Source organism: Saccopteryx bilineata, unplaced genomic scaffold (assembly GCF_036850765.1).
Source record: "Saccopteryx bilineata isolate mSacBil1 unplaced genomic scaffold, mSacBil1_pri_phased_curated manual_scaffold_14, whole genome shotgun sequence".
In the NCBI taxonomy this organism is placed as follows: Eukaryota; Metazoa; Chordata; class Mammalia; order Chiroptera; family Emballonuridae; genus Saccopteryx; species Saccopteryx bilineata.
The window spans coordinates 5,636,631-5,661,517 of NW_027095440.1; the positions used below are offsets into that span (position 1 = coordinate 5,636,631).

At 53.3% G+C, this 24,887-nt stretch overlaps 1 protein-coding gene across 1 annotated transcript; it reads right to left on the bottom strand.

The window, feature by feature from the left end:
- Nucleotides 1-1,477: 1,477 nt before the first annotated feature.
- On the bottom strand, nucleotides 1,478-18,331 carry LOC136318218 (proprotein convertase subtilisin/kexin type 6-like). The gene is made up of 8 exons (XM_066250622.1): nucleotides 18,088-18,331; nucleotides 17,887-17,925; nucleotides 11,756-11,858; nucleotides 9,735-9,931; nucleotides 8,313-8,400; nucleotides 5,560-5,663; nucleotides 2,449-2,578; nucleotides 1,478-1,590 (listed from the first exon to the last, which is right to left on the bottom strand). The coding sequence occupies exons 1-7, from the start codon at nucleotides 18,329-18,331 to the stop codon at nucleotides 2,565-2,567; spliced, it is 789 nt and encodes a 262-aa protein (XP_066106719.1). The 3' UTR covers nucleotides 1,478-1,590; nucleotides 2,449-2,564.
- Nucleotides 18,332-24,887: the final 6,556 nt, after the last annotated feature.

Genomic DNA, 24,887 nt, shown 5'->3' on the forward strand with positions numbered 1-24,887 from the left:
CTGTGTCTTGACTTTCCACTTTGGTCTTGAAGGTTCAGTAAACTGTTGGTCCCAAGGCTGCCCTGAGCTGGTGCTGTGGAGTCCCAGGACACGCTGGGTTTGTCAGAGAACGCTGTGTAGCTGAGGACATCGCTGCTCCTGGAACACCTCCTGAAGGCCCCCCTCCCAGTCTGAGTGCCCCGAGACACTGCTGAAGGACTTGCTCCCGGCAGGGCAGAGCTGGCAGGTCAGGGGGCTCCCTGGAAATGGGCTCTGACCCAGTCTGGAGGCAGGTGGATGGGATGGATGGGAGCGGCCTGTCCCTCTGTGGGTTGCAGGGTCCCTACCTGGCCAGGAGGCACGTGCGGCAGCAGAACTGAATGAAGAGCTTTTGCTCACAGAGCCGTTGGACTTCACCATCTCGCAGAACGTCTCATCGGCTGGGGCCTCCAAGAAAGAAAGGGCACGTGTCAGACCTGGGGACCTGTTTGGTTGTTCTGACCACCCCACAGTGCTGGCCCCAGTGATGTTCCAGGCCAAGGGGTCACAGGAGGAGGGAGAGCAGCAGCCAGGTCTGCCCTCATGGCCATCCCTGTGACCTGTGACTCTCCAGGCATGGCAGGGGTGGCACATGACACGAAGGGGCTCCTGCTGAGTCTGGGAGACAAGGATTCAGGGAGGCTGGGGGGTTGGGGGCCAGGAGAACTTCTGGGCTATGCCAGTGGGACCTCAGTGCCATGTGAACCTCTGTCCAGATGCCTGTGCTAAGGGTGGGGGGCTCAGGAGGGAGACCGGGGAGGCAGGGGACAGCCTAGAAGGGGCAGGCAGAGGAGGGCCATGCAGACCAGCTGGCCCTGCTCTTGGCTTTCGAGACCCTCTTGTGAGCACCTCATTGTCCTACCTGAGCACGTGACTTTCTACACAGGGAACTTCCTGGCCTTTGAAAAATTTTCTCCAAAAGGATTTCAGGTCTCCCTGAGTTCCTGCTTTCACAGACCACCCTGGTCTCCCCATCTACTGAGAGAACGAGGGCTCTCCCACGCCACTGAGGTGGCTCCTCCCTTGACCCTCGAGTGTGAGCTCCAGTCAGGCACAGATCCTCAGGCCTCCTGACTTGACCTCCAAGGTCAGGCCTCTCCGAATGGAAGTCACCACATTGCAGGCCCCTTGGGGTTGAGAGTGGAAGGCATGAGGGTGGAATGGTACAAGGACAAAATCATTTCTAAAAGGCATTCAACAAACCAATCACCAGTAGCTGGGTTGCGGCAGGAGTGTGTCTGGTCAACCTGAGTGGCCTGAAGGGGAGGGAGGGAGACTAGAGGAGGCCTGGGGTGGGGGCAGGAGGGCAAAGGAGGGGAAGCATGTCTGCTCAGAGGGCTGCCTTTTCCATGTGTTCTTTTCTGACCCCTTGTGACCTGAAGCTGTCGGGCTTACTCCTCTGAGGGCAATCCCGCAGGTAACGTGGGGCAGGGTGCACCTGTCACTCGCGAGAGCTCATCGTTGCTACAGGTGTGGTTGGTGATGCACGAGGTCCCCAGCCATGTGAAGCCCTGCTTACATCAGCTACAGTTTCTGCTGGAGCCCTCACAGCTCAGGCAGTTCTCATCACACCTGTGCGGGGACACATGTTCCTGCTGCCAAACAGAGAGGAGGCCCACCCTCTCCAGGCCCCTGCCCTCCAGACCCCTGCCCCTCGCTGTGGCCATGTCTCCTGAGATGGGCTCACACCCTGGCCAAGTGTCTGCATACCCTTCCTCCTGAACACTCTCTTCCCCGGGCCGGTGAGGACAGTTTGTCCACAGAGCAGAGCATGCCCAAGGCTGACAGGCCCTGGCCTCCAAGGCTCCATCTCTGTCACCTGGACATCCCTATGTACTTGCGGGCTTTGGACGACGCCCCTCCATGTATGTGACAAAGCTGATTCTGGAGCTGGCCTGGGGACTGCTGCTACATACCAGACTGAACTTCCTGAGTGGTGCTGTGGCCTTTTGTCTGGAGTGGGAGCAGGGGTGAGGGGGGATGTCCTGCTCTGGGGTCACATCTGGGCCAGGGCTCCACCTGATGCCTTTTCTGAGCTGAGCTCCCGGGAACTGGTCTCCCCAGCACACAGGTCCACTGCCTGCTTCCTGTCCTACTGTGTGGATGCATCCTAACCGTGGCACAGCTGGGGGCCCAGGGCTCTGCTACTGGGGTGTGAGCACCTCGAAGAAGGTACCTGGGTCTGCTTCCTGCCCTGTCCCAGCTACATGGTTCCTGGCACACAGGAGGTGCACCTTGCCTGCAGGCGTTCCCTGCTCTGAGAACAGTTTCTGCTTGCCCACCTCAGGGGCAAGATGCTGCACAGCAGTCCCCCAGCTCCTGGGCAAGGGGACTGTGCACCTCAGCTCTCTCACCACCCCTCAGTGGGCACAGGCACCACCATTCCCGGAGGTCTGGGTCTGACTGGGAAGAGTGTTGACGGGCATGTACCTTCGGCACACTTTGTGGGGCAGACCCGGCATCTCCTCTGGGTAGTAACCCTCACCACAGGCCTGCACACACTTCCAGTCCTGGAAGTGGAAGTCTGTGGCACAGTGAATATACTCTTATCTGCTGGGTCCTGTGGGAAAAGCAGCAGCTATCAGGGACTGCCTGCCCACCTTGTGTCCCAGGCCTGCTGGAGGGTCTTTGAGAGCGACTGTTGCTCATCTGTCCCCTGGCCACCACCACAGCTGGACTTCAGGTGCCCGCTGTGTGTCTGCACTTGGCTCTCCTCACTTTCTCCTGGGAGGTCAGCCCACCCCTCACAGCTGGGGACACAGAGGCCTGAGCCCCACGTCCCCCCAATCTGACTCATGCTGGTAGCCATGATTCCACAGCCTTCCTTTCCCACCAGACCAGGCCACATGTGGCTCCATGACTGGACACGTGGCCACACCAAATGGACATGTGCTGTGAGCCCACGATACACACACAGACTGGATTTCAGAGCCTCAGCAGAAGAGATAGTTGTTTTTTTACATTGATGATATATTCAAATAACAGTATTTCAGATACGAACGGTTAATTATGATATTATATTAGCATGATTTTCCCCTGCTTTTCTAGAAAACTCACAATGAACCCTATTTCTGTTGGACAGAACTGTGTACATGACAGAGAGATGGAAAGATGACATCTGGTGGGAAAGGTGTGGACAGGTGTTTGGTGCAGATGACAGGGACAGAGAAGAAACGAGTGGGGCTCTCAGGGAGGGCGTGGTGGCCGAGGACAGGTGAATCTGACACAGCACACACCGGACACGAAGCACGGAAATGGGGTCCCTGTCCCCAAGGCTGCTGTGGGTAGATACACACGTCCCAGGATCTTGAAAAGAACCCGGGCAGGCGGGCACAGGAAGGAGGGCAGACATCCAGACACCATAGGTCTGCTGGGTACAAACCCTGTGGTGACAGAGGGGCTGCAGTGAGGGAGAGCCAGCAGAGGCTGGACACTGTCAGCCACCAGCCATCCGGAGCCACAGGAAAAGAACAGTGAGTGGAAATACTGATGGCAAAAGCATTAGCACACCACAGGTCTGAGGCTTACAGATTCAAATGTCTGTGACATTTGACTGAGTGACGTCAGCAATGCTATTCAGTCAACCTGGGCCAGGCACCCACCACGTCTGAGAAACAAAGAATAAGAAAGAGACAAAAAGGCCACAGGCAGCCCTGGCCAGTTGGCTCAGTGGTAGAGCAACAGCCTGGCATGTGGAAGTCCCAAGTTCGATTTCTGGTCAGTGCACACAAGAGAAGTGCCCATCTGCTTCTCCACCCTTACCCCTCTCTTTCTTTCTCTCTCTTCCCCACCCGCAGCCAAGGCTCCATTGGAGCAAAGTTGGCCCGGGTGCTGAGGATGGCTCCATGGCCTCCACCTCAGGTGCTAGAATGGCTCCAGTTGCAACAGAGCAATGCCCCAGATGGGCAGAGCATCACCCCCTGGTGGGCATGCCAGGTAGATCCTGGTCAGGCATATGTGGGAGTCTCTCTCTGCCTCCCCGCTTCTCATTTCAAAAAAATACAAAAATAATAATAATAATAATAATAAAGGCCGCAGGGTAAACAGCTGGGAGCAGCCACTGTGCTCCTTGTGCTGGGTCCAGCTCTGTGGGGCTTCCAGGGGGGCCCAGAAGGGGAAGGGACATCTCCTCCTGGCTGCAAGGGTTCCAGGGTGCCCACTGCTAAAGAGCACAGCCTACAGCCATGTGGGGTCACATGTCCACAGCAGGAGAGGCACCCATAATGCCCCATCTCCCAGGTCCTGAGCTATGGCAACTGTGACCTAGCAGACACCTGATTCTTGATGATGACAGCAGCAACAAGCTCCACTTAATGGGCAATTTTCAGAACAAGGACGACAGTGCTGGGTGAAGAAGGAGACTCGGGAGAAGACAGCTGGGAACACATCTGAGCCCACAGACTCTGGACACGTTCCCACACCTGAGTGCAAATGACTCGCAGCATGAAGCCTAATAAAGCAAAGGCATTCTCACTGTTCTACATAAACACGGTGCCTGGGAGACATCTGTGCTGTCATCTCGGTGGGGAATTTTAAGACATAAACTTTCCTATGAAAGTAGTTTTCTCTGTGACTAAAGTGCTCACAGTAAGCAAAGACAGGTACACAGAACGAGGGCACTGTTTTAAAGCCTCCTTCCCTTCAGCACCTGAACCACCCTCATCTCTGAGTCTACAGTATCGTGTCCAGGACTGTGCCTTCTTGTGCAAGCACGGAGCTGCAGACAGGCCCACTCATGAGCAGTCCGCAGCCTGCTCAGCTGGGAAACCCAGGCTGATCATTCTAAGAGCACCCTAGTGGCCCTGGCTGGATAGAAGGTCAATCCGGCATGCCAAAGGTCACAGGTTCAATCTCCAGTCAGAACACCTATAAGCAACCAATGATCACACAACTAAAATCTAACTAAGTAAAATCAGTTGACTTTTCTCTCTCTCCCCCACTTCCCACTCCCTCCACCCCTCTCAATTCAATGAAAGCAAATTCTTTAATTCTTTTTATCAATTTTAGAAGGAGAGGAAGGGAGAGAGAAAGAGCAGGAACATCGATCTGGTCCTATCTCTGCCCTGACCGGGAACCAAACCGGCAACCTCTGTACTTTGGGACAATGTTCTAACCAACCTAGCGACCCAGCCTGGGATACAAAAATTTTTTTAAAGTATGACATTCTGACTTTTCTTTTTAGCTTGTAAAATTGTAATACTGTCGGTAACATAAAATCTTTTTAATTGTACAGCTCAGTGGTATTAGGTACATTCACATGTTGTGCAACCATCACCACCATCCATCCATTCGTCATCCCCAGACAGACATTTTCATCTTACCAAACTCAAACTTCACACCTGTAAATGGTAACCAATCCCCCCTCCCTCCTGCCCCTGCCAGGGCCTCTGTGACTTTACTGCTACAAACCCCTGGCCTACTGAGGAATCCTAAGGCCTTCTTGGTTTGAAGAGGGTTCGGCCACCCCCCTGCGTCACCCAGGTACCACGGGATGGTGCGGCACAGCGAAACCCAGGCCTGCGCCACCGGCCGTGAACTCACCCACACAGGTGCGGCAGGTGTGGTGGCAGTCCCCACACTTGACCAGCTCAGAATCGAAGTAGGTGCCCGGCTCACAGTCAGGGACACAGCTGCCCCATGCAAGGCTGTTGGAGGGAGAAAAAAAGGCAGATTTTGACATCCCTTCCAAATTCTAATTAAATGAAGATTTGCCCTCAAGGTCTTTCATGAGAGAAAATGCAAGTCGCTGAAGCCCAGCTCTCTGAGTTGACAAAGGTTCTGAGCCGACATAAGTGGAAAAGCGGTTCTGATTCTGGTGGTGGTCCGGCTGGGAGGGTTGTCCTGGGCCCGAGAGCAGGACCATTGCCAGCAGGTGGTTGGTGGGACCCGGGTCCATCTCCGAAGCCCCGGGACCCAGGTCCTGGTGCAGACAGCCAGGTCCTCCCACTCTCTCCTGGTCTGTAATGGCTTCTCCTCACTGGCACTAACCAAACCTGAACCTGACCCAAGAGGAGGACTTGAGCGTGTGAGGGCCACCCCTGGTGACAGGTGGGCAGTCTCACTGTCTCCAAACCCTCTGCAATCTTAACAACACTTACAAAACCCGGATGGGCCTCTGTCCTTCACCATAAACTTGAACTCAAATCCCCTCCCGGGACCTGGCAGGACCTGCCTCTACGGCTCCCGTTCTCCTCTCGCATGTCCACGGTCAAGGCTTATGGAAGAGACTATCACTGGGCCGTCCATTCCAGGTCCTTTCCCCGCCATGTCCTAGCTGTGCAACCAGACCCAGACCCCAGAAAAGTCCACTGACCTCTCCGAGTCCCCATGTCCTCTCCTCTTTGTTGGGATAATCATAGCTCCTGCACAGCAGTGCTGTTTTGGGGGCTAAATGAGCAAATACTCATAAGATGTTGGTAAGAGTCTGGCACCGGGCAGTGTGAATACACACCAGACACTCTGCTTCTTCACTCCCAAGAGCACACTGTGCTCGATGCACATGCTTTGAGTGCACCTGACACTCGACACGTGGGACTGGTGTCTTGGGTGCGTCAGACACACGGAATCCTGCATGAGGGATATGGTGGGGGTAACCATGGACAGCAGACACCCAGGCCCTTCTTGCTCACAGAGCCAGGGCCGCTGTGACTGGCAGTTCCATCCAGTCCTTAAACGCACATTCTTCCTGCACGTCAGCCCTCAGAGCTGGGTGGCAGGAGACGCAGCTCTAATGGGGCAGCAATGACTTGGATCCTCGGCTCACGAGGACGCTGGGCAATAAAAGGGAGCTTCCTGTGGGTTACAGTCCACAATAAAACCCCTGCTTCCATCTGAGTGGCTGTGTTTTCTCCCTGCAACACTGTTCATCCGGGAGCGGCTGACGTCCTCTCCTCCAGAACCCAGGGGCACAGAGAGGAGCCCCTGGGACCCTGCAGCACTTCCCCAGTGGGGGTGTGTCCCACCAACTTGGAACAATGGAGCCTCCCTGATACCTTCAGCTTCCAGCCTGGGGTCGAGGAGCCCTGGCCAGAGGAGACATCACAGCTGCAGCTCCCGGGCCCCCTGCTGCAGCCACCTCAGTGTCCCCTCTGTCTCCTGGGGAACTGGTTCTTCAGTGCATCCTGTCACTGCCGCAACCCTGCCTCATGCACCTAACAGGGTTAGAGGACAGCAGATATGCACATGGCCCTGGGGGCCTGCTTCTCTCCTGCCCTCAACCAGGTCAGAAAAGAGGGTCAGGCCCATGAATGCTGCTGCAGCAGCTACATGCTCCCCGGGTCAACTTCTTCTCCCGGCAGAAATATGAGTGATGTTGATGCTCACGTCAGAGGCGCTGTGGAAACCAGATATGGGTGTGCAGCTCCTCCTCACACCCTCCACCAAGAAACCCCTCTGTCGGTGCCCTTGGCCTGGATGACAGGGAGGCCGCAGGGAGGGCCTGGGCCTGGCACAGCATCCTCCTCCTTTCTGGGGGCCTGCCAGAAATGCAGAGTCCCGGGCTCCAATCAGAGATGCCTGGTCAGAATCTGCATTTTCACAACAGCCTTGGTGACTCAGGGGCACTCCATGGGGTGAGAAGCACTGTTCTCATCAACCTTCTCCCCAACTCTTGTATCCTTTGTGTGACCCCAGTTAGTTCTTCTGAGCTTCCTTCCCAGTCTGTCCCCAGTGCCTCCCTCCAAGCTGCCCCTGCCACATCCACAGCTGCCCATCCCCACACACACCAGGCCCTGAGTCCCAGACAGGCTGCCATGGAAGGCTGACCCTGCGGCAAATCATTTATGGCCCAACACAGCTCATCTCATCTCATCTTCCCAAGGAAGGGTGGCTCCACACCCCCGTTTTACCAGAGGAAACAAAGATGTGATTTCAAGAGACTTTCCTGGAGGTGTGTGGACAGCAGGTGGACACTTCCCTTCTTTAACTCGCAGAGCCTGTTTCCAGACTGCGGGAGGGTCCATGGCGTCATTCCAAACGGTTACTTGGAGGAACAGGTAATGAGCATTTGGTTGCAGTAAATGCAGTTTGGCTGCATTGAATGGGCTAAACAAACATTTCAAAGTATTCTGATAAAAATCGTGACCCCAGTACAATGCTTTTAAAGAGGATGTGTGTTGCGCTTGATAGAAGAGAGACAACAACAAGTCTGATTTGGACAGACTCTTCATCTTTACCCTGAAAGGCTTCTGAAAATTTGGCTTTCTGTGAGAATTTGCAAAAACACAGCAAATCGCTGAGTGGAAACGAGAGAGAGAGGTGACAGAAACGGGAAGGAGCAGAACTCCGTGTCTCACCTGAACCCCTCCTGGCAGACAGTACACTTCTTCGCGTCACCCATGCACCTCTTACAGCTTGCGTGGCACTTCAGGCATTTTTTCTGACCTGAAGGAAGAGATGAGAAGGGAAGTGGGAGAATGCCGGCACATCAGACCTGGCCCACGGGGCTCCTGTCCCCAGCGGGGCTGACCGAGCAGCCGTCACCGGGCGTCAGCTCCAGGACAAATGATGCAGGAATCAGGCAGCCACGTTAGGACCACAAGCCCTGTGTCAGATGTCAGGGGTCTTAGCTCTTTTTTCTGCAATAAACCAAAGTCCACAGACAACGTGGGGGGCCCTGGCCAGAGGACACAAGCTCGGTTCTGCTAACTTCAACAGGACAGAAGCCAGTTCCTGGCTGACTGAGCAGAGATGACTCAGGGCCATTGCACCCATGACAGGGTGGAGCCTGAGGGTGCCCCTGAGCCCCCCACCAGCATCCTCCAGGGTCTTTACTGAACACTCAGTGACCATTGACATAGACATGCATAATCACCACAGCAGAACGGTGGCTTCTTTCACCTTGTTTAGGAATGACGCTCCATCCACTTGACCCAGACACTCTGTCTCTTCCCAGGGAACTGAGTTGATGAAACATGGAGTGATGTCCTCCTGGGCCCGAGTCCCCCACCTCTGCCCACTTCCTGAGACTGGCAGAGCTACCCACCTGGCTTCCCTGCTCTGAGTTCAAGACCCACCTGTGTCATCATTAGTCATGGGCTTTTTGTCACCTCTCAGCAATGTCCCCTCATGGCCCCTCTGAGGGGTGTGGTCACTGTGTGCCGAGTGCACCACAAACACTAGCCTCTTTAGCCAGAAGGTGGCACTGCATTTCTGGGGGGCTGCAAACTGTCTGTCTTCACTCACACCCACTGCAGCCCAGGAAGTCTTCCTAAGAGGGCCCTTCACCCAGTTTCAACCATTAAGTCCACAAGTGGGAGCCGACGAACCATCCACCACCCCCACCTGCCTGTGCAAGCACTCTGCCAACACACCCAGGGCTGCAGGGGGAGACAGTGCAGGGCAGGTGGCAGGGCACCCCGGAGGCCTTCCTGTTTTGATGTCTGAGGTCCCACTGACCCGAGAGTCGCTGGCCTGAGCTGTCTCTCTGCCTGTCCTCAGTAACAGAAGTTGACTTTCAGAAGTGAGATTCCACAAACCAGCAGGTTCATGTCAGCATTAGTGCACCTGCTCTGACCACGTCTGTGTGAGACTGGCCAGGAGCGCCCGGTCTGAAGGCTCTATAGAGTCACCATTGTGCCCTCCCTCCCGTGGTCAGAGTTCTTTCTCAGAGGGACGGGTGCACAGGGAGCAGAGGGCAGGAAAGTCCCACCGGGGAGGGAACCGCAGCCCAGGGAAGGGTAGACTCGTCATTTCAATGCCCAGCAACATGCATTTACCTTCATGAGCATAAGACCCAGCAGGACAGAGGGTCACGCAGGTGTTCATCTCCTGATGGTGGTAGAACCGGCGGCAGCAAGACAGGCACTGGGTTGGACCCCTGCCCGAGCACATCTCACATCCCCTGTGGCACCGGCGACAGCGTCTAGCTGCTGTGTCCCCGAAGTAGCCCAAGGGGCATGTGCTCACGCACTTCCTGGAGGACCAGGAGCAGAGAGGGCCTTTGCAACACTCTGCCAACACGTCGTTCACCCCCTTCCCCAACCCCAGCAGCACAAATGCCACAGCCAATTGAGCCCAGCCAGGGAAGAACAGAAGGCTGCAGGGGACCGTAGCTGTCCTGTCTGCCCCTCCCTCCCAGAACACAGAGGCCCGGGGTGGGGGGTAGGGGTCAAAGGTCGAAGGTAAAGCCATCCCTGGGAAGGCAGAGGCTGGGAACCCTGCCCTTTACACATTGCCCTAGGGAAGCACCATGTGACTGTGGAGCTACTGTGAAGACTGCAAATTTCGAATTTCAGAAGATTCAGCTCCAGCAAACCCTCCCCCCTGCCTTTGGCCTGGGGTCTCCTGGCCAGTGAGCAGTCTGCAGCATGACTGCCTCTGGCCAGCACAGTGGGAGCAGCTGTGTGACCTCAAGGATGGGGTGAAGTCATGCCCGCACCTGCCACACCCTTGCCTACACCCTGGTGGGAGTGTGCCCCCATGCATGCCCGCACCTCTGCCTACACCCGGGTGGGAGCGTGCCCCCCATGCATGCCCACACCCTGCCTACATCCTGGTGGCAGTGTGCCCCCCATGCATGCCCACACCCCTGCCTACATCCTGGTGGGAGTGTGCCCCCCATATATGCCCACACCCCTCTGCCTACACCCAGGTGGGAGTGTGCCCCCCATGCATGCCCACATCCTGCCTACACCCTGGTGGGAGTGTGCCACCCATACATGCCCACACCCCTCTGCCTATACCCTGGTGGGAGTGTGCCTCCCATGCATGCCCACACCCCTCTGCCTACACCTGGGTGGGAGTGTGCCCCCCATGCATGCCCACACCCCTCTGCCTACACCCTGTTGGGAGTGTGCCCCCATGCATGCCCACACCCCTCTGCCTACACCCTGGTGGGAGTGTGCCCCCCATGCATGCCCACACCTCCCTGCCTACACCCTAGTGGGAGTGTGCCCCCCATGCATGCCCACACCCCTCTGCCTACACCCGGGTGGGAGTGTGCCCCCATGCATGCCCACACCCCTCTGCCTACACCCTGGTGGGAGTGTGCCCCCATGCATGCCCACACCTCTCTGCCTACACCCTAGTGGGAGTGTGCCCCCATGCATGCCCACACCCCTCTGCCTACACCCGGGTGGGAGTGTGCCCCCATGCATGCCCACACCCCTCTGCCTACACCCTGGTGGGAGTGTGCCCCCCATGCATGCCCACACCCCTCTGCCTACACCCGGATGGGAGTATGCCCCCATGCATGCCCACACCTCTGCCTACACCCTTGTGGGAGTGTGCCCCCTTGCATGCCCACACCCTGCCTACACCCGGGTGGGAGTGTGCCCCCCCATACCTGCCCATACCCCTCTGCCTACACCCTGGTGGGAGTGTGCCCCCCTGCATGCCCACACCTCTTCCTGGGCACTCGGGCACAGGAGCCCCCTAATATTTAGAGCAGTTCTGGCCCTAAAAGGACATCTGTCTGCAGCTCCCCAGTGGTCAGCCTTACCATGCTGAATATGATCCATTATAGTGGAACAAAATAGAAAAGTTTATGACCACCAAGGTCACCATGACACAGCTCCTGGTTCCTGTCATGGACACAAACTGCTTGTGTGATGAGGACAAACCAGCTACTAAAACTGATGAAATTTCAGAGTGGTGAAGCTCACTAGGATTCCCTTTCTGGGGCACTGCATGAATTCCTAGCAGGTGCCAGTTGTGGGGGAGAGAACAGCTCTACACAGGCCCCTGTGTGGTGCCTGCCCTGCAGGCTCCCGACATGCATACAGGGCCCAGCCCATACCTGCTGGTCTTGATGCTGCCCAGGCTGAAGTGGACACAGTTCAAGCACTGGTCTGCATTGGGGCCATCACAGCCCTTGTCCCCACACTCTGGGTGGCACACACCTTAAAGAAACAAGTGCTTCCTTTCAGCTCTAGAGACACTTTCTGAGTCCAGTGCAGTCCCCAAAGACCCTGCATCGGGGTCAGAAGAAGTTCTCTAGACAGTGGTGGGCCTGGGGTCTGAACTACCACAGGGGAATGGAGGCCTCAGCTCAGGGTCTGTGTCTGAGAGTCTGACCCTCTAGGTAGAACAGCAGTGGCAGGTGGGAACCCAGATCTGTGGTGAGAAGAATGCTGTGCGAGGCCAGAAGAGAGGCTGGTGGGGGCAGGTGAGGCTGCGTTCCACGATGCTGGACCAGCCAGCCGTCACATCTGCATCCGGAAGACAAAGCAACATCACGGGGGTGTTGAGGGTGTTTGGGCCGCTGCCAGGAGCACTGCTGACCCCACAGGAAACAGCGGGAAAGACGGGCGGAGGGCCAGGCTGGATGTCCACGTGCCCACAATTGAGGGTGTGGTGGGCCCCTTTCAACCGTCCTCCCTGTAGCCCTCCCTGTCTTTCTCTGGTTAACTCTGGGGCCAGGCATTGCTGTAAAGTGACGGGAACACAGCAGGAGCTCACTGGACACTAGCAGCCTCACCCTCTGGGGGCTTCCCTCTCATGTCACAGGGAGAGCCCAGTATGAGCACCAGTCACCAGAGGCATATCCAGATGTGTCCTCTTCCCCCTGGCCTGACACATGTGACGGCATGCCGAGGCTGGCACAGTGGGGGAGAGGCTGCCCCACCCACCATCCCTCTTCCCCCTCCTCCAGGACAAGGCTCAGGAAAGCCTGCCAGCTGGGAGGGCCCCGTGGGCCATTCTGAAGGCTTTTGACACTTTAGAAAGAACAAAAGAAACTTCCATCAGGTTTTAGTCATGGGGGAGGTGGGAGTAAGTTCAGAGCAACGAGGAGGTGATCTGCTGGCCACTGGCCCTGCACAGGTCAGAAGGCAAGGCAAAAGTCCCCCTTCTCTGTGCCCACAATGGTCTCTGCTGAGCTACATAAAGCCCTCTTCCTGCCTCTGCACGGCCTCCAGCCTTTCCCAGTGTCAAGCCGGTTTATTTTGCTTCCCTCCCTGAACATTTGCTGTTGTTGGTATTTCTAATTTTTTCCCACTGTAAACCCCTTTTATTTTTTTTAATTATAATTTTATTTTTTAATGGGGTGACATTAATAAATCAGGTTACATATATTCAAAGATCAACAAGTCCAGGTTATCTTGTCTTTCAATTATGTTGCATACCCATCACCCAAAGTCAGATTGTCCTCTGTCACCTTCTATCTAGTTTTCTTTGTGCCCCTCCCCCTCCCCCTTTCCCTCTCCTTTTTCCCCCTCCCCCTGTAACCACCACACTCTTATCAATGTCCCTTAGTTTCACTTTTTTTAAAAAAATATTTTATTTATTGATTTTTTTAGAGAGAGAGGAGTGAGAGAGAGAGACAGACAGAGAGAGAAGGGGGAGGAGCAGGAAGCATCAACTCCCGTATGTGCCTTGACCAGGCAAGCCCAAGGTTTTGAACCGGTGACCTTAGTGTTCCAGGTCGACACTTTATCCCACTGCGCCACCACAGGTCAGGCTAGTTTCACTTTTATGTCCCACCTACGTATGGAATAATGCAGTTCCTGTTTTTTTCTGATTTACTTATTTCACTTCGTATAATGTTATCAAGATCCCAAAATTTTGCTGTAAATGATCCGATGTCATCATTTCTTATGGCTGACTAGTATTCCATAGTGTATATGTGCCACATCTTCTTTATCCAGTCATCTATTGACGGGCTTTTTGGTTGTTTCCATGTCCTGGCCACTGTAGAACAATGCTGCAATGAACATGGGGCTGCATGTATCTGTACGTATCAATGTTTCTGAGTTTTTGGGGTATATACCCAGTAGAGGGATTGCTGGGTCATAAGGTAGTTCTATTTTCAGTTTTTTCAGGAACCACCATACTTTCTTCCATAATGGTTGTACTACTTTACATTCCCACACCAACAGTGTATGAGGGTTCCTTTTTCTCCACAGCCTCTCCAACATTTGCTATTACCTGTCTTGCTAATAATAGCTAATCTAACAGGTGTGAGGTGGTATCTCTTTGCCGTTTTGATTTGCATTTCTCTAATAACTAAAGAAGATGAGCATCTTTTCATATATCTGTTGGCCATTTGTACTTCCTCCTGGGGGAAGTGTCTGTTCATGTCCTCTTCCCATTTTTTTATTGGATTGTTTGTTTGTTTGTTGTTGAGTTTTATGAGTTCTTTGTATATTTTGGATATTAGGCCCTTATCTGAGCTGTTGTTTGAAAAAATCATTTCCCATTTAGTTGGCTTTCTATTTATTTTGTTATCAGTTTCTCTTGCTGAGCAAAAAACTTCTTAGTCTGATGTAGTCCCATTTATTAATTTTTGCCTTCACTTTTCTTGCCATTGGAGTCAAATTCATAAAATGCTCTTTAAAACCCAGGTCCATGAGTTTAGTACCTATGTCTTCTTCTATGTACTTTATTGTTTCAGGTCTTATGTTTAGATCTTTGATCCATTTTGAGTTAATTTTAGTACAGGGGGAGAGACTGTAGTCCAGTTTCATTCTTTTGCATGTGGCTTTCCAGTTTTCCCAGCACCATTTATTGAAGAGGCTTTCTTTTCTCCATTGTATGTTCTTGGCCCCTTTATCAAAAATTATTTGACTATATATATGTGGTTTTATTTCTGGACTTTCTATCTGTTCCATTGGTCTGAGTGTCTATTTTTCTGCCAATACCATGCTGTTTTGATTGTCGTGGCCCTATAATAGAGTTTGAAGTCAGGTATTGTAATGCCCCCAGCTTCATTCTTTTTCTTTAGGATTGCTTTGGCTATTCGGGGTGTAAACCTTTTTTTAAGTGGAGTTCATCCCTGGGGACGAGCTGGACTGCACCTTTTGGTGTGGGTGGGAATGGAGTGGCGTTGCCTGGTACTCAGCCCACCAGGGGCCCAAAGCTCAATACACGTCACTGAGCCCTGCTCCCAACCCGGCCTGGCCCTGGCTCCCAGCTGTTTGATGTTTGAAGACAGATCCCATTTGATTTGATTCTTGTCCACGTCAGCCCATTTCATTCATGGGGTTCGCCTCAGGAATCCTGCCCCCTTGCACTGTTTGGGCTGAAAATATAAGAACTTGGCTACCAGGCTCTGGGCTTCTCAGCCTGCCAGCCAGCTGTGGCCTTGCAGATGCATGGCCTCCTTCTGAAGTGACCTCTCACTGAGCCCAGAGAGTAACACTTCAGTCTCACTTGATAAAGTTATCGGCCTCAATCTTAAGGCGACCTGGGGGGTCAGGGTGGGGAGAAACCATTTTCTCACTCTTTCTTGGCCCAGAAGGAAACATCATGTGGGCAAGATCTGGTCTAGAACAGTCACAACAGTGGACTGAAACTGGGAAAATGTAGGTGTCCTTCCTACGCACGCTCGCTGAATATTCTAGAACGTCCCAGCCCAGGATGGCCCTGGGGAAGGTCCTGGAGCAGTGTTTCCAGCTGCTGGTCCCCACGTGCTGACTCCTCTCCCTTCCCCTGGGGCCTCTCTGCAGGGGAGAGGTGCATCAGTGACACAGAGGGGCCAGGCAAGCCCGGGTCCATTCAACAGCATGGCCAGCAGAGCACTGACAAGGCGTCCAGGTGACCGGCTGTGTCCAGTCCCCTGAAAAGGTCAGTGAGCCTCTGCCCGGGCAGGGATGTTTAGCTGACACCTGTGAGCACCCTCTCTCATGTGGATCTCTACTTGAATTATCTCCAAAAGCCCAAGATCAAGATTCAATTCTTTGGGAAGCATTTGGAATTAAACCCGCCTGGCTGGCTGTCCTCATCCACCCCTCTTGGCGTCGGGAACACCTGTGCTTTGCTGTGCCCCATCCTTGGGTGAGCACAGGTCACCCTGCGGCATGGTCCTTACATCTCCCTTCCCCTCTCCCACTGGAGGGATGTTTCCAGAGACCCACAGCCCCCTGGCTCACTGCCTGAGGCCCCACACACAAGGGACCCGGGCCATGTGCTGAACCTGAGGGCTGACTGCTGACTTCCCTCGACAGGCAGATTTGAAAATGCTCCCTGAGATCATCGGAGGGGCCAACCCAGGATGAACGACCCAGGATGAGGGTTACAAAGCAACTGGGGTCTCGGGGGCTTGGCCACCACTGCTCAGAACAATCTCTTCAGAAACATGGTTTGTAATTATCGCTGGGTTTCCTCGCCCTTCATGCCATTCAGGAAAAGTACACAGACTACCATGAGGCCACTGAGGGTTCTCAGCATCTCAGCCGGCCCGCTGCGGCCACTGCCCATCTTCCCTGCTGGACCCCCAGGTCCTCCCATCCCTTAGCAGCACCCTAGAAGTTGGATATCAACACCCCCATTTACTTCCAGAACGCCAGACTCTACAAAGACCTCGGCTTTCCACCTCCTGTGCCCGGTTCCCAACGGCGGCCCCTTCCCAGCGCAGCTGTCCTGCCACCAGGGACACCTGACATGCCCACAGAGGCCCTGATTCTCTTATCAGAGTCATGCCCACCACCGTCTGGGGCTGTTACCCTCACAGTGCCTGGGCTCCCCTCTCACCAGGTGCCCTGCTGCTGGACTTGGGGTTAAGCCCCTCACCGCCAGGGACCAGCTCTCCGCATGTTCCAGAAACCTCCCCGTGGCCCACTCCATCTCTGTGCTGAGCTCTGCACACATTGTCAGTCATCATCAGCCCACTTCACAATGACCCTTGACCCTTCTTTCCCTGGGCTTGTCTGAGACGGCCAGGGGCAAGGGCCACCAGAGACACCACATCCTGCATTCTTCTTACTGGGCATTGGATCTACCTGGCTGCTTCCTTCTCCCTGATTACCCCCTTCTTCCTCAAAGCCTTCTCCCCCGTTCCCTCCATCCACACCATCCTCTCTGGCTCTTCTTCCTGGTACTGGATCACCTGTCCCACTTGCCCTGAGAATGCAGGGGACACCCTGAGCCTCAGGACCCATCTGAACACCACAGAGCCCCCCCTCTATCCACAGGGGCCACTCAGGAGAGGCTCAGGGTCTTGGCTGCAGACCCATCTCATACGGGGATTCCAGGACAGGTCAGCTCAGCATCACCGGCAGATTTTACCATTAAAAAAAAAAATCAGTCATTTATTAACAATTATGGAATCTCGCCAAGGCTTTTAAATCACAGCAGGGAAACAGCAGATTAGTTCATATATAATTCAACAGTCCATTTTAAAGCAAAGGCAGAAGAAATTTAAAACAGAATCAACCATAATTTATGCCTGATATGCATGGGTGAAATGCTCCCCTGTGCCACCTGCTCCTGAGCTGTGAGACAGCACGTGGCAGTGCGGGCACCGGTATCTCAGAGACCGCCCACCACTCAGCACAGAGCACGTGGCAGCGCGGGCACCCGCAGTCTCAGAGACCGCCCACCACTCATCAGGCAGCATGTGGCAGCGCAGGCACCCGCAGTCTCAGAGACCACCCACCACTCAGCACGAGCTGGCACAGTCAGCCAGGGAAGAGAGGCCCAACCAGAAATGCCCCGTCTCTCAATCCTACTTGCCCTGGGAGTCTCTGAGGGGAAGAACAACTTCCCCCACCCAGTGCTCATCGGGGGTGGGCAGCGTCTGAGACCCTCCCCTGCTGCTGGCTCTGCGGCAAGAGCCAGGTCACTAGTCATGACTTCACTGAGCATCTTTACTGCCTGGCAGAGTCCGAGCCACTTTGTGTAGTGTTAGAATCTACTCACATGAGGTCTGGAGACCCAGCCCTGGGTCTCCGTCGCAGCCCGTGGGGCCAGGCAGGACCTGCACATCTGCTCTGTCCCTGGCTGGGCTCATTCCACCTAGCTGTGCTGTCCTCCTTAGGACCCTGGTCCTTCCCACATCCTGCTGAGAAGGACCGGCGTGAGCGGGCGTGAGAGCAAGTTGGGAGCTGCTGTGAGATGGGAGCCTGGAGGAGCCCCATTTCTGGTTGGGCATACAGAACCTCACTGTCTGGCCTGGGAGGGGAGGTACTTAGTGCTCTGAAGTGTACTTACTGGTCTGTAAGGTACTAGGAGAGCCGTGGGAGGAGGGAGCTGTGTGAGTACAAATTAGCAACATTATTACAACATCCAGCACCGAGAGGAGACACACCACCCTAAGCCCACCTCAGCCGGGAGCAGCCCACACAGTCAGGGCCACAGCGCAGAACCAGACCTCTCGGAGGCTGCCGTGTCCTCAGGAACCGGGCTCATTACCTGTGTAGTACTCTTCGTCCTCAGGAACCTCGGCCAGGGATGGTGACAGAGTGGCCCTGGGCAGCTCCAGCTCCAGGGTGGAGAGCTCCTGCATCCGGGAGCGGGACTGGTGGGAGCTGAAGGTGGTGTATGGGTGCTCCACCCTGCATACAGGGTGAGGCTCCACTCCTTCAGCTTCCCTGGAAGGCACCAACCCAGAGTCAAGAGCCCTCCCTGGGGAAGCTCTCGAACTCCGGCCCCTCATGGAGGTGCCAGCTGCTGCCCAGCTCCAGCTCCTAAGACCCCGGCCTGTACATAGTAGGGCTCTGTGGCCCCTCCTTCACTTCCGAGCCACCAGGGCCAGGGATGTGCCTGCTGCCCATGCTCTCTGCCCCAGGGTCTTCCCGCAGCCTCCCCAACGGCCCCACCCCATCATTAAGGACAACAGCCTCCCTTCTCTCCCAGAGTACCTGACTCGGTGGGCAATCCTGGGGCACATGGCCCTGAGCAGTGTTCCTTCCTTTGAGCTATCGCCCTGGCCAACCCAAGAGCCAGGCCCCAAAAGCCTGCAGCAACCCCCCAGGTCTCTCCCAGCCAGGCCAGCTCTGGGGGACGTGTGTCCCTCACTTTGAAGCACCACTCCTAAGCTAGCTAGCTCCTAGGATACAGCCACTCAGACACTCGGTGGCCATTTCCCCAACATGTCCCCACGTGAGTAGGAAGGGCAACACCAGCAGCAGGTCAGGGGCTCGGTGCAGACACAGGCCCTGGCAAGCTGGACGTCTTCAACCCCCAGATGCGGCAGACCCACATTCAACCCTAGCACCGGATCCGGGCATCTGAGGCCCTGAGTGACTGTTGTCATTAGAACGGGGCCACAGGGACTGCACGGCAGGACCAAGGGCTCTGCAGTGATGGTCTGCATCGGGACTTATTTCAGACCTGCGTGATGTCGCCGGACACCCCCAGCAGGGACCTGGGCACTGAGACTAGACTCTTACTTTCAGAAGCATTTCTGGTGGGCAAGCCAGAGGGGCAGCTCTGGGCCCAGGGTCACCACGCAGCCGTGTGGAGGGAGAAGGAGGAAAGAACCCCAAGAAACTGAAACTGCAGCTCCTAAGCGTTCTCCACACAAGGGGGATTTTTTCTTTTTCTCTGTGTGTGTCTATCAGAGATGATGGATGCAGCTAAGCCACTGTGCTGATCAACCCACAGGACACATAAGATATCACACTGTGCACCTTACCCACAGTTAGCGCCCTATGCCAGTCACCTCTCAGTAAAATGAAGGAAGCTGGCCCTGGCCAGTTGGCTCAGTGGTAGAGCATCGGCCTGGCATGCAGAAGTCCCGGGTTTGACTCCCGGCCAGGGCAAACAGGAGAATCACCCATCTGCTTCTCCCCCCTCCTCCCCTCTTTCCTCTCTCTCTCTTCCCCTCCTGAAGTCGAGGCTCCATTGGAGCAAAGTTTGCCCAGACGCTGAGGATGGCCCTGTGGCCTCTGCCTCAGGTGCTAGAATGGCTCTGATTGAGACAGAGTGATGCCCCAAGATGGGCAGAGCATCGCCCCCTGGTAAGCATGCCAAGTGGATCCCGGTCGGGTGCATGCAGGAGTCTGCCTGACTGCCTCCCCGTTTCCAACTTCAGAAAGGTACAAAACAAACACACAAACAAAAAAAAAACAGGGAAGCTGAATGTCAAGAGACCAGGAGGAGAGAAGGGGCTGGAGGGGAGGCGAAGCTGCAGGAGTAGAAGACAGATTTAATTTTTGTTTAAAAAAACCCCACGGTATATATTTCTTTTCAGGAGCATAAATTTTTTAGAAAATAAAAGTTTAATTTCAAAAAGCTATAAACAAAGAGGTTGTATGGTCAAGAAACAAAAACATTAAAAAGCTGTAATACTCAGAGCTTTGGCTTCATAGCTCTGAATACACAATAATACAAAATCCCTGCCTGCATGGAGCACAGTGGTCGTCGACCGCCAGCCCCAGCCTGGCCACCGTCTCTCTCCCCACAGGCAACCGAGTGACCTGTCATGAATCCTTCCAGAGGTAAATTCTTATCCAAGCAAAAATGAACATACACCCAGCCCTGTCCCCTTTATTCAGAGACCTGGTATCCTGCACCCCGTTTTTACAATTAACCATGCATCTTGGACATTTATACAATGGAATACTATGCAGTCATGAAGAAGAAAAGGAAGTCACTTTTTGCAGAAGCATGAATGGACCTGGAGAGCATTATATTAAGTGAGATAAGCCCTTCAGGGAAAGACATCTCACTTATATGTGGAATCTAATGAACAAAATAAACTAACAAGTAAAATAGAGACAGATTGACTCATACATAGAGAGCTGACAGCTGTGAGGGGGGCTTGAGTGAGGGAGGTGGAGGGAAAGAGCAAAAAAGACAAAAATCCCCTCATAGACACAGACAACAGCATGGTGATTTCTAGGGGTGGAGGACTGTGGGGGGGACGAATGGTAATGTATGAAGCCTTGACTTGCGGGTGAGCACACAACGTAGTGTACAGAAATGTGCTGCAGACTTGGGCGCCTGAAACCTGTATAATCAGCGTTACCCCAATAAGTTGTTTTGAAAAAGATGACATTTCTGTAATCACTAGTGAGACTGAGGAACACAACGCACGTCAGTGACCTTCCATCCCTGCATTACAGCAGGCGCGGTTCCCTCGCCATCCCCGACTGGTGGGTGTGTGGGGTGTCTGCAAACATGAGCCATTACAGTGTGCTGAGCCTGTGATTACAGCAGCTGGGGCCAGAGAGGTGAGCAGGGCTGAGCCCTCCCTGCAGGGACATGGTCAAGGTCAGCGCTGGAGTCCTGGCTCTGTCCCCCAGGGGACACTTACTCTCTCTGTGCCTCAGCTCCCTCGTCTGGGCAGTGGGGATGACCACAACACCCTTTACACCAGAGTGTGGTTCGGGGATGAAGTGATTTAAAGACGGCTAAGCACTTTGTGCGGTGACCGCCATGCAGGAGCGGTTATCTAGTGTGAAATAAAATCTAACAAGCATATCATTTCATACCTTCCCCAGCTCACAGCCCCCACTGAAACAGAAAGATCAGTCACCACAGAGTCGCGGCACAGATGGAAGTGGAGGCCCAGGAACAGGACACCACTGTGCTCTGATCTTGGGGGGAGGTCTCCTCCTGCCCAGCCACTGCCCCTGTCACCAGGAATGCCCAGCACACTCAGGGACCAGACCCCCAGCCAGCGCACTCCTCTCCCACCAGCCCCAGTGCCCACACTCAGTCCGGGGAGCTGAGACACTGAGTGGAAAACCAGAGAGAGGCAGTGGGGAGCACCTCGCCGGCTGCCCCGACCCCCTCGAGACCCCGGTTCACTCTGCAGAGCCACTGTCAGGGGCTGGTGACCTTCAGAATGCCAGTCTGCTTGAAGCCTAGTGTTTAACAAGAGTAACTTGTTTTCTGGTCAAGACACATGGGTGGCATGCCTGCTCATGTCTCCCTATGAAAACCCAACTAGTAATCTTCTTTCCTTATTTTCCAGGGGGAAGAGGTCTTAAAAGGGATTTAAATCCAAATTCTTTGGCTTCTCTCCTCAAATTCCTGAGACTGCACAAGAAAGTACAGCAAATCCTCTGCTTACACACTTGGGGATGGCACCACAAGACTCTGCTCAAGTCACCAGCAAAGCCCAGCGACTGTGGTTGTGACAGGCAGGGGACCATCCTCGGGAGGCCTGCAGAGCCGCCAAGAACGGTTTTCTCATCATCCTCCGTCTTAGTGTGGTGTCTCCCCTGGATGAACTGAGTTTGTAATGAGCAAGCAGGATTCTTCTTATTATTCAAAGAAAGGACAGAATTAAGGATAAATTTGCCAATAGGAAAGTACCACCAGCAAGGACGTGCTTCATTTCCTGGCATCTTAATAAAAAATGTTTATTGATTGATTTTTTTAGAGAGAGAGAGGGAGGGAGAGAGAGAGAAATACTGACCTGTTGTTCCACCTACTTATGCATTCACTGGTTGCTGCTTGCATGTGCCCTGACCAGAAATCAAACCCACAACCTTGGTGTATCAGGATGATGCTCTAACTAACTGAGCTACCCAGTCAGGACCTGGGCATTTTGAATTAAGCAGTAAAAATTCTGGCAAGGATAATTTAAAATGGAGAGGAAAGGTAAAAGTGGATCTGTTAGATTAAAACCTCTCATCTAAGGCCCTGGCTGGGAAGCTCAGTTGGTGAGAGATGCTGTCCTCATATGACAAGGTTGTGGGTTCAATCTCTAGTGAGGGCACACACAAGAGTCAAGCAATGAATGCATGAAGAAGTGGAACAACAAATTGATGTTCTCTCTCTCTCTCTCTCTCTCTCTCTATATATATATATATATATATGTATATCTCAAATCTTAACAGAATTTTAAAAATCTCTCATTTATTACTTTTGAAAGCCTGGGTTTTCTTTAGCTATAAGGGAAGTTATTAACCATATTTATTAATATTTTACCATATTTAAAACATGCAGGGAGAATTCTTTATTCAAAACATTAAAGAGAGAGAGGCCTAGAAAAATCAAGAAATCTGAGTCAGTCTAACACGGTGGTGGAAACTTTTTCCTTCTGAGGTCCAGGGAGCCTGCGCTATGAAGTTTACCAAGCTTAATGCAGAGCTTTGGGTGGAAGCAATAAAAATGAGAAGGGGTTTCAGGAGAGTTCTTCCTCTTTCCATATCCTCTTATTTTTAATTTTCATCAACAATTTTTATTTTAGTTTAGTGTTTTGTTACATTCATGATCAAGAGACACAGAACCGACTGAACACATTGTGATGCCCCCAGGTGCTCAGTGGTGGCGAGGCTGTACTTGGACCAAAGGAGGTGGGGACAGTGACCTCTCTTGGATGAGGGGATGCCGGAGCAATGTCACTGACATGGTCCCATGAGAAAGCAGAGGGAGGTGAAGAGCAGCCGAAGCAAACACGGACTGATGATGATGGAACAAACTGAACAGAACATCTTGATGGCCACGTGTGAGGTGATGGGGACCCCACCCAGCCCTTCAGTTCCGTTTCCAGGTTCACATTCTCCAGAAACGAGAGTGAGTGACACAAAGGAAAGCCATCACAGAAGTAACAAACTCAAATCTGACTTCCCAGGTACCAGAATGAGACAGATGGAGCCACCAAATGTAGCTGCAAAACTTCAGCTTTTACTGGAAACAAGATATCAGCACCACAGAGGTCAATAAAAGTAACAATACGATGAGGACAGGCTGCTCTTAGGAAGAAGGAATGTGTGAAAGAGCCACTAGGAGAAATCAAGAAAGCATGGAACTTTGCATGATGAAAGAAGGGAAAAAGTCATCCCCCAGGGAGACTTTTTTTGACAGAGACAGAGAGAGGGACAGAAAAGGAGAGAGATGAGAAGCATCAATTCTTCATTGCTACTCCTTAGTTGTTCACTGATTGCTTTCTCATATGTGCCTTGACCGGGGACTTACAGCAGAGCGAGTGACCTCTTGCTTAAGCCAGTGACCCTGCACTCAAGCTGGTGATCTCATGCTCAAGCCTGCAACCTCAGGGTTTCAAACCTGGGTCCTCCACATCCCAGCCTGATGCTCTATGCACTGTGACACTACTTGTTCATGTAGGGGAGACTTTCTCCTGCTTTTAACCAATTATTCAACATTCTGCTAAGGACACACAACAGAAAACAGAGTTGACTTAAATTATATGCTTTTGATTTAACGAGGTTCATGGTGGCACACTCACACATTCATTCGTCCCATCAGCCTAGTACTGCCCTTCTCCATGTTTGAGGTGCTGAGCCCCCGGCAGAGAAGCAGGAATAGTCCTGCACCACAGAGGCCAGCTGCCTATCCCCAGCAAAGCCACACCAGACCAGTTCTGAACAGGAGCCTGTGACTACCTATCACTCTCCAATGTCACACAGAGGTCACTAAAACCCCTGTCCTGCCACTAGAATACAGGTGCTATCTAGGTCTCCTGGACAACAACGGTCTCAGGCAAAGCCCACACTCAGAGGCTGCCCAGGAGGGGCTGTCCCAGGACAACCAAAGCAGGAGGAAGGGCTCAGGTAGGGAAAGAGGGGGAACAACCATCAAGCTAGCCAAAACGTTCAAACAGAACAGTAGGTGCTGGGCCAGGGAACATCTTCCAAACAGGCCTCGTCAGAAAGGGTGTGAGCTTCACCTCCTGTCAATCACTGCAAGCCTCAGGTGCACTCTGGGTTACGTTACCTTCCCCTGCCAACAGGTAAATGCAGGGCAGCCTGTGGGGAGTGAAGCCACAGGCTCCCAAGTACTGCTGACCCCTAGGGCCACTGCAGCTCCTACCTGTGTGGGAACAGGCCAGACTTAAGTGAAGGGGGCAGAGTCCAATTTGGGAGACACAGATGGAATAGAGTGTCACATTCATGGAGTAAAACATAATTAGTGCTTGTACTTGGAGGTCGATAGTGTTAACTCTCTGAACTATCCTGAGCAATGTTTGAAAAAATACTAATTTCCTGAGTTCTTTTTTTTAAGTCTTCCATTCAAGCAAGTGGAGCACCTTTGTGAGACCATTGTACCCTTTGAGTAGTGAATTTTTGATAACCCTTTGAGTGAGGATGAAATTAATGTTCATACTGCTCAAAGGGTTAATAGAATTCGGTGTATAGACGTCACATGGGATGGGGTTCCAAGACGCTGAACGTCAAGAATTATTTGTTGGCAGTGTTGACATTTTAGGCACCATGGTCAGATACCGATCAGAATCCTGAAACCTTTAAACATCCTCATAAAGGATTTGTTCATATAAAAACTTCCTGCACATG